The sequence below is a fragment of the Canis lupus genome, chromosome 26, assembly GCF_011100685.1.
Source record: "Canis lupus familiaris isolate Mischka breed German Shepherd chromosome 26, alternate assembly UU_Cfam_GSD_1.0, whole genome shotgun sequence".
NCBI classification, from domain to species: domain Eukaryota; kingdom Metazoa; phylum Chordata; class Mammalia; order Carnivora; family Canidae; genus Canis; species Canis lupus.
Genome location: NC_049247.1, coordinates 6,976,129 through 6,985,282, shown reverse-complemented (window position 1 = coordinate 6,985,282; position 9,154 = coordinate 6,976,129). Strand labels below are relative to the sequence as shown.

At 44.0% G+C, this 9,154-nt stretch overlaps 1 protein-coding gene across 1 annotated transcript; it reads right to left on the bottom strand.

Moving 5' to 3' along the window:
• Positions 1–6,397: 6,397 nt before the first annotated feature.
• On the bottom strand, positions 6,398–8,502 carry HCAR2 (hydroxycarboxylic acid receptor 2). Its single transcript, XM_038574524.1, has one exon. The coding sequence runs from the start codon at positions 8,369–8,371 to the stop codon at positions 7,280–7,282; it is 1,092 nt and encodes a 363-aa protein (XP_038430452.1). The 5' UTR covers positions 8,372–8,502; the 3' UTR covers positions 6,398–7,279.
• Positions 8,503–9,154: the final 652 nt, after the last annotated feature.

Genomic DNA, 9,154 nt, shown 5'->3' with positions numbered 1-9,154 from the left:
TCGATCCCAGGTCTCCAGGATCAGGCCTTGGGCTGAAGATGGCACCAAACCACTGAGCCAAACAGTAATTTTTAAATACCTTTTGCACAACTGCTGTGTGACTCTTCATGACTTCATCACTCTTTTATAGAGAGTGGCTTGAGACCCATCTGATTCTCTCGTGTGAGAGTCTGATTGGAGAGACACAGGTATGGAAGGGTTAAATCACCTTCATGGCTAAGAGCTGGACCCAAGGGCTGTGAGCTGGTCCCCTGGAGTTGCCCGCCCCTGCTTAAACTCTCTTTCAGTTTCTGTAAGATAAGCCAGTATCTTCCCCGCCCCCCCCCCTTTTTTTTTGAAGATTCCATTTATTTATTCATAAGAGACACAGAGAGAGAGGCACAGACACAGGCAGAGGGAGAAGCAGGCTCCATGCAGGGAGCCCGATGTGGGACTCGATCCCGGAATTCTGGGATCACGTCCTGAACCGCTGAGCCAACCAGGCATCCCTCTTCCCTCTCTTTTGATTTCTCATTTATTGCTTAAGCTAATTTGAAGTGTGTTTTGATACTTGCATTTATGAGGCCCTTGAGTTAAACAATTATAATAAGGCATCTTCTTACTACAATGGGGGAAAAAAAGGAATGTCCTTCTCACAAACTTGGCTGGTAACAGGAACAGCCCAGACTCAACCGTCAAAGAATTTTTTATTTATTTTATTTTATTTTATTTTATTTTATTTTATTTTATTTTATTTTATTTTATTTTATTTTATTTTATTTTATTTTATTTTATTTTATTTATTTACATATTTTTTAATTGGAGTTCAATTTGCCAACATATAGCATAACACCCAATGGTCATCCCGCCAAGTGCCCCCCTCAGTGCCTATCACCCAGTCCCCACCACCCCCCCGCTCACCTCCCTTTCCACTACCCCTTGTTGGTTTCCCAGTTAGGAGTCTCTCATGTCCTGTCACCCTCTCTGATATTTCCCACTCATTTTTTCTCCTTTCCCCTTTATTCCCTTTCACTATTTTTTATATTCCCCAAATGAATGAGACCATATAATGTTTGTCCTTCTCCGACTGACTTACTTCACTCAGCATAATACCCTCGAGTTCCATCCACGTCGAAGCAAATGGTGGGTATTTGTCGTTTCTGATGGCTGAGTAATATTGCATTGTATACATACACCACAGCTTCTTTATTCATTCATCTTTATTTTTTTAAAGATTTGATTTATTTATTCATGAGAGACACAGAGAGGCAGAGACACAGGCAGAGGGAGAAGCAGGCTCCATGCAGGGAGCCTGACGACCCAGGATCGAGTCCCACGTCAGGCTCCCTGCATGGAGCCTGCTTCTCCCTCTGCCTGTGTCTCTGCCTCTCTTTCTCTCTCCCTGTGTCTCTCATGAATAAATACACAAAATCTTTAAAAAAATTTTTTCAGTTCTGCTTTGGAGAAGTTCCCAATTCAAACCAAAAGATAGGGGGAGTAGGCCCAGTTTGGTTGGTAAATGATCGATTTCTGGTGCTTAGTGACCCCACCAAATGCCCACACAGCCCAAGGCACCATGGATAACCAATTCCTCGGCTAAATTCTGATTTACAGAAGCAAAGTGGGGGAAGAAAGGGGTCAGGTGGGCCTGATGCACCATATGGGAAGACAGCTGCTTGTTGTAAGCAGGACAGCCAACAGAGCGACAGATCATAATCAAGGATGTTGAAAATGAAACAAGATGTATTAAGGATGAGAATCCTAGGTGTGAGTTAGATCCCTCTCTTCAGGCAAGGCACCATGGGCCAGATAGACTAATAAATTTGGAAAGGTGAAAGAGTTCATCAAATCAGAAACAAACATGGGGTTTAAAGCCCCAATTTTATGGTTCTAGACTTAGGAGTAATTTCTTCAGGTTTGGAAGAGATTGGGGTTAAAATGAGGCCCTACTTTTTATATAATAAACTCATAGAACTCAAACTGGTACCCTCCAAAATAAGGAGGAAACAATGGAAAAATCAATGCATATATGATTATAACTGCCCCTTCCAGGAGTGCCTGGATGGTTCCGTCAGCAGAGCATGTGACTCTTGATCTAGGGATTGTGAGTTTAGGCCCCACACTGGGTGTAGAGATTACTTAAAAAAAAATTAAGATCTTAAAAATAAATAATTGCCCCTTCCAATATATGGACATGCACTCACATATGTTGTACCACAGTTTGGGAATGAATGGAGCACACCATTGGTTTCTTCCAGAATAACATTACTTGCTCCCATTTTATTTTATTTTATTTATTTTTAAGTAAACTCTATGCCCAATGTGAGGCTTGGACGTATAACCCTGAGATTAAGAGCCACATGTTTTACCAACTGAGGCAGTCGGGTGCCCCTGTTAGCTCCCATTTTATTTTATTTTTAAAGATTTTATTTATTTGTTTAAAAGAGAGAGTGTGTGTAAGTATGAGCAGGGGGAGGTGCAGATGGAAAGGAAGAAACAGACTCCTGCTGAACAGGGAGCCCAACGCACGGCTTGATCCCAGGACCCTAGGATCAATACCTGAGCCCAAGGCAGACACTCAACTGACTGAGCCACCCAGGTGTCCTTACTTGCTCCCATTTTAGATCAACATTGGTATTCCTCTGGACAGGGAAACAGAAGTATTTAGCAGGAGACTCCTTTCTTAATAAATATTATTAATGACCAAGGATGATGATGATGGTGTTCTTATTTTATAGACCTAACAAAATGTGATTTTTTAAAAAGATTTTTATTTCTAAGTAATCTCTACGTAGACCCAGAGTGGGGCTCAAACTCATGACCCCAAGATCCAGAGTCACCTGCTCCACTGACTGAGCTGGCCAGGTGACCCTGTTATTTAATTGTTAAAACAACACATTTTTAGAAATAATTGCAGTGGTGATACAGCTCATCATGGACAATTGGAAAATACGGAGAAGTCCAGAAAGGAAAGGGAAAAGCATCTGTAATCCCAGGTAGAATTGCCTGGGTAGTGTCCAAGTTAAGGCTTTGATTTGTTCTCTTTTAGTCTGCTATTCCACGCATATATACACAGTTGTACATATTTTATGAGAATTGAGACCATCTTCTGTTTTGAAACGCTTTTTCATTTAATACAATGTGATCTTTTTCTCAAGTCTTTCATTGTTTTCACACAACAGGGACTCTTTACCTCACCATGTAGCAGATCCCATGTAGCAGGCTGCATGTAGTAGGCCACCATGTAGCAGACCGGCCACATGGGACTCTTCTCTGCTGTAGTAAGTCGAATAGGGACCCAAGAGGTATGTCCACTTGGAATCTTAGAATATGAACTTATTTGGGACAAGGGTCTTTACAGATGTAATTAAGGTAAGGATCTCAAGATGAGATCATCTTCGACTGGGTGGTCCCTAAATCCAGTGGTAAGTTCCCTTGTAAGAGACAAAAAAGAGGGCATCTGGGTTGCTCAGTCTGTGAAACGTCTGCCAGCGTGGGTCATAATCCCAAGGTCCTGGGATCGAGCCCCATGTGGGGCTTCCTGCTCGGTGAGGAGTCTGCTTCTCCTTCTCTCTCTTGTTCTCTTCCCCTCCCCTTCTTGTTCTCTCTCATAAATAAATAAATAAATAAATAAATAAATAAATAAATAAATAATTTTTTTTTCTTTTTTTTAAGAGAGAGACAGAAAAGGAGATGACACAGAGATACTTAGAGAAGACAGTCATGGAAAATGGAGGCAGAGATTAGGGTAGTGCATCTTCAAGCCAAGGAATGCCAAGAATTGCCAATAGCCACCAGAAGCTAGGAGTGACGGATGGATGGAACAGATTCTCCCTCATTGCCCCCAGAAGGAAAGAACCCTGCTGACACCTTAGTTTGGACTTCCAGCCTCCAGAACTAGAAAAGAATAAATTTTTGTTGTTTTATTTAATTTATTTTTTAATTAAATCTTTTTTTTTTTATTTTTATTTATTTATGATAGTCACAAAGAGAGAGAGAGAGAGAGAGGCAGAGACACAGGCAGAGACAGAAGCAGGCTCCATGCACCGGGAGCCCGACGTGGGATTCGATTCCGGGTCTCCAGGATCGCGCCCTGGGCCAAAGGCAGGCGCTAAACCGCTGCGCCACCCAGGGATCCCCCTAAATCTTTTTTTTTAATTTAATTTATTAATTCATGAGAGACACACACACAGAAAGAGGCAGAGACACAGGCAGCGGGAGAAGCAGGCTCCATGCAGGGAGCCCGACGGGGGACTCAATGCCGGGTCCCCAGGATCACGCCTAGGGCTAAAGGCGGCGCTAAACCGCTGGGCCACCCGGGTTGCCCATTTTTGTTGTTTTAAACTGCCAAATTGATACTTTATTATGGCAACTCTAGGAAACAAATACAGTCACACACACCAAACTAATTCTTACCTCAGGGCTTTTGCACTTACCATCACCACTGACTAAAATGCCCTTCCTCCGGATTTTTGCAGATTTTGCAGATTTCTGCTATGTCTCATCATTTTTTTTTAATATTTTATTTATTTATTCATGAGAAACACACACACACAAACAGAGGCAGAGACACAGGCAGAGGGAGAAGAAAGCTGCCCATGGGGAGCCCAATGAGGGACTTGATCCCAGGACCCCAGGATCATGACCTGAGCCAAAGGCACTCAACCACTGAGCTACCCAGGCATGGTACCTGTGTCTCATCATTTATGGCTCAGCTCAGTCACTTTTTCATAGAGACCTACCCTCCCAGTCATCTCAGACCCCTCTGTTTTTTTTTTGTTTTTTTTTTGTTTTAAGATTTTATTTATTCATGAGGACACACAGAGAGAGAGAGAGAGAGAGGCAGAGACACAGGCAGAGGGAGAAGCAGGCTCCATTCAGGGAGCTCGACTCGGGACTCGATCCCGGGTCTCCAGGATCAGGCCGTGGACTAAGGCGGCACTAAATCAGCACTAAACCACTGAGCCACCTGGGCTGCCCGCAGACCCCTCTGTTTTAAGTCTGCATTGGGAATATTCTCTAGAATTCTAGAGAATATTCCCAACTATCCCTAGTTCCTTTTCCCTTCATTGTTTACTTCTCTTCCGTCTGCCTTCCCACCTTGGATGTGAGTTCTATAAGAAGAGGGTCTTGGGTACCGTGTTCCTTCTTCTATCTCTACCAACCACCCAGAGCAGCATCTGGCCCACAGCACAAAGGCGCTGATGGAAGGGTGCTTGGTTGGTTTAGTTTGTAGAGGACAGAACTCTTGATCTCAGGGTCGTCATGAATTCAAGCCCCACACTGGATGTAGAGCCTGCTAAATAAATAAATAAATAAATAAATAAATACTGACAGGACTCCTGAGCAAATGAACGAATGTGAATTAGTTCTGAACAGATCAGAGTTTCACAGCTGAGTAAGCTTCCTGCTGACTCATGCATTTGAGGCTGGGGGACCTACTCCTTTCTTCTGAGCTCATCTCTGCCATCTTTTCCTCTTTGAGAAGGTAATCTCTGCTTTAACTTTCTACTTCTAGGAATCAACTGGAGAACGGGACAAGCAAAGTGCTCTGAAAACACTTCAATACAAGAACATCTCCATCTGTTTTTCATTTACTGCCATTAGACTATGGCTGGGAGTCTGAGTATCCGCCTTTCTTATCTGTATCTGAGTCAGGATGTCAAAGCAAGCCTCATCTTGCTGAAGAATCAAGGAGTGACAGGCTGGGAATGAAAGTGTAACAGAAACTTGGACTGATCACAGACTCAAACCAGTACATCTCCTTTCCATCCCAGAACTAGGAACTGAAACTTTTCCACAGGAAATTCTTTCTTCTCCCTCCCTCCCATGCAAACACCCAATCTGTCCTGATTCCTTTTTAATATGCAAATAGTAATAGCAATATTCACTAAACTCTAAATAAAACATACAGGGCTCTTGTCACCCTGTCTATACCACCCTTCCAAATTAGATGATTTTTACTTATTCTCAGTCCCCTTACTCATCCTTGTCCTAACACATTTGTCTTTTTTACTTAATACTCTCTTTTTTTTTTTTTTTTTTTTTTTTTTACTTAATACTCTCTTGATGGAGCTCAGTGTCTACTTCCTTTCCCTACTTGACAGTATTTGGTATTTTTCTTTTCTTTTTTTTTAAATAAATTTTATTTATTTATTCATGAGAGACACATAGAGAGAGGCAGAGACATAGGCAGAGAGAGAAACAGGCTCCATGTAGAGAGCCGGATTGGGACTTGCTCCTGGGACTTCTGGGATCACACCTTAGGATGAAGGCAGATGCTCAACCGCTGAGCCACCCAGGCATCCCAGTATTTGGTATTTATATATCAGGACACAGTTAACAGCCCATAAAGGTCTCTGCTTAAATAAGAAGTCCCTTTCTGTGAACCATCACCCAGACACATGCAACACCAGACTGTGTGTCTCATATCAAAATTTATTGAAGTGGTAGATTTCTTATAAGGACAGAAACAAGCGAACAAATGTGAAGGAACCTTCTCTCTCTTTACCACTGGGCAGCATTTCCCTTTTAATGACAAAAACAAGAGATGGGAAGGAGTTATCTTCTCTGAGGTCTCTAACTGCTCAGCCTTCGATTATTGTCAACAGGAGAGGAATGGATTAGCCACAGCACAAACACCTTTCCTTTCTCTTAGTAGGACTCTTTTGCTCAGTCCTGCCCTGGCTAATCCCTCTCTTATGACTACTGGAAACTCAGATATTAACCCAAGCTTGTGAGTCTGTCTGCCTAGTGCTTTTCTACTGAAGTGTGGCTGGAAGATTAATTGGTCCCATGGAATGTGGGAGAACTACTGGTTTGTTTAATGACACCTGGCCTCCCTCTCGGGGCAATAACTCTCCTCCAGCCACTTAGCTTTTCTTATTCCATCTAGAGCCCACCAACCGGCTAGGTATCACCCCAGGAGCCAAGAACCATCCCTGTTTCAGGCAGGTGAGGGAAAGAGGCCAGTGAATCACAGGCGCTGATGGGCGTCTCCGTGGCTCCAACTCTACTCAGCAAAAGTATGGACAGTTATGTCATCTTCAGTTCCATGAGTGTCAGAAATTGAGCAGAAGTTTCAGAAGCTTTCCTCTCTGTTCCCCCAAGAGTCCTCTGGTGACGCTCCACAACCAGGCAGCCCACTCTGCCACTACCCTTCTCCAAATCTGATTCTCTGAATCTGGAAGTTCCAGGAAACCACAGGCCAAGTTTAATGATGGTATCCTGTGCACCCAGCCAAACTGTGTATCCAGAGACCTTGGTTCTTGGTGACAAGCTCTCTTCTTGGCTTGGTTATTTAGCGAGAAGCTGGGGTCAGGTAAGATGGGTTCCGTGGCTCGCCGGAGTTGGCCACTAAATTGTCCGGCACACTCCTGGTAGTATTCAGATCACCTGTGAGCTCCATGCTTGTGCTCTGGTTGTTATCCAACTCTTGTGGTCTCTTTTTCCTCAGGCAGCGGTTGATCAGGGTGGAGAAGAAGTTGGGGAAAGAGGGGCTGGAGAAGTAGTATACCAAAGGGTCCAGCATGCTGTTCATGTAGGTGAAGCTAAGGGTGATGAAAAATGCCAGGTCAACCGAGCGATAGATGTCACAGTTCTTCGTACCTGTAGTGTGCAAGAGCCAGAAAATGCGTATGCGCACGGCCACACTGGGCAGGAAACAGATGATGAAGACGATGGCCACCACCATGATGAAGTTGATGGCTCTCTTGATCTTGGCATGTCTGTCCATTTGTCGTTGGCGCAGGCTCCAGATGATTCTGGCCGAGCAGAATAGGATGATGCCCAAAGGCAGGATGAATTCCAGAAGGAACATAGCATCATGCCACCTGAAGGTATGGCAGATGCTAAAGCTGCTGCACAAATTTGCATCTCTATTCCTGATCAGCATTTTTTTGGATAGGAGGTGACCCGTCAGGCCAATGGTGACACCCCACAAGAGGCAGGAAATGAGGGCCGCTGTCCTATTCGAGATCTTGTTCAGAACATGGTGAGGATGGACCACCCGGAAGTACCTGTCCACAGCCACCACCGTGAGAAAGATGATGCTGCCCTGGCGGTTCATGGCCAGCATGAAGAGCATTAGCCGGCAAGGGATGTCCCCAAACCTCCAGTCCCACTTCCTCACATAGTTGTCCGTCAAGAATGGCAGGCAGATGATCAGGAGAAAGTCAGCCACAGCCAAGTTGAACAAGAAGATCCGGCTGGATTTCCAGGACTTGAGATGGAAGCAGAAAATCCACAGGGCAAGGCCATTGCCCAGAAGCCCGAACACAAACTCCAGCCCCAATACCGGTGGCAGCACATTGGCGATGAAGTCATCCCGGAACACACAGCAGTTCTTCTTGTCTATTTCCAGAAAATGATTCTGCTGCTGGTGCAGATTCATGAGTGGAACAAGCCGGTCCTAGGGAGCGCCTCACCTAGCGAGTGCTCAAGGAAAGAGGTGTGTGTCTGAGTGGCGAACCGGAGGTTCAGCTCCCGCCTTTATGTCATGTCAGGGTGTTGAAACTGGTGACTGAGTGCTTACCAGGAAACTACGAAATCCCTTAAGAAAAAAAAAAAAAAAAAAAAAAAAAAGCCAGCAAGACTCTTATGCAATCTTCTGTTTGCATAAACAAGTAATAAAAATCCCCCAGGGAAGACAGGAACCCACAAAGTTTCCTAAATGTAAAGGATGAGTTTAGGCAAGCCGACTGTCATTTGTGAATTACTGCAATGTGGAGGGTTTCCCTTCGGAAGTCTGTGTGCTGGCATACCGAAGGCTCAGCATTAGAGAATCAATTCACGGTTGTGTAGTTGGCTCACACAATGAACAAGATGACAACGGCAATAGTAATTTCCTGTGCTAAACAGTATGGTTTTCTAGAAACGTTAAGAGTGACTATGAAGTATTAGCATATATATGACTTAAGAAACAGTAGCATGCATATGATTTCTTTGGAGACACCAAGGCAGTAACTGTCTATTTTATGAGGACGGACGTGTTGTGTTTGATGCTTCCCTGCTGTCTTCTCTGTACAAACACAGATTGCTTTTCCCCACCAGAAATTGGCGATTAAGCTCTAGCTGGGGGGAAGGGGAAGGATATTTGAGAGCAGTATACAATTTCATAAGATGTTTGAAAACTTGAACTTGGTTTGGATTGCCAGTGGTATGTTACAATAAACTG

What these genes read in the sequence shown, in the direction of transcription:
- HCAR2 (XM_038574524.1), bottom strand. Translation starts at nt 8,371, where the DNA reads ATGAATCTGCACCAGCAGCAGAATCATTTTCTGGAAATAGACAAGAAG.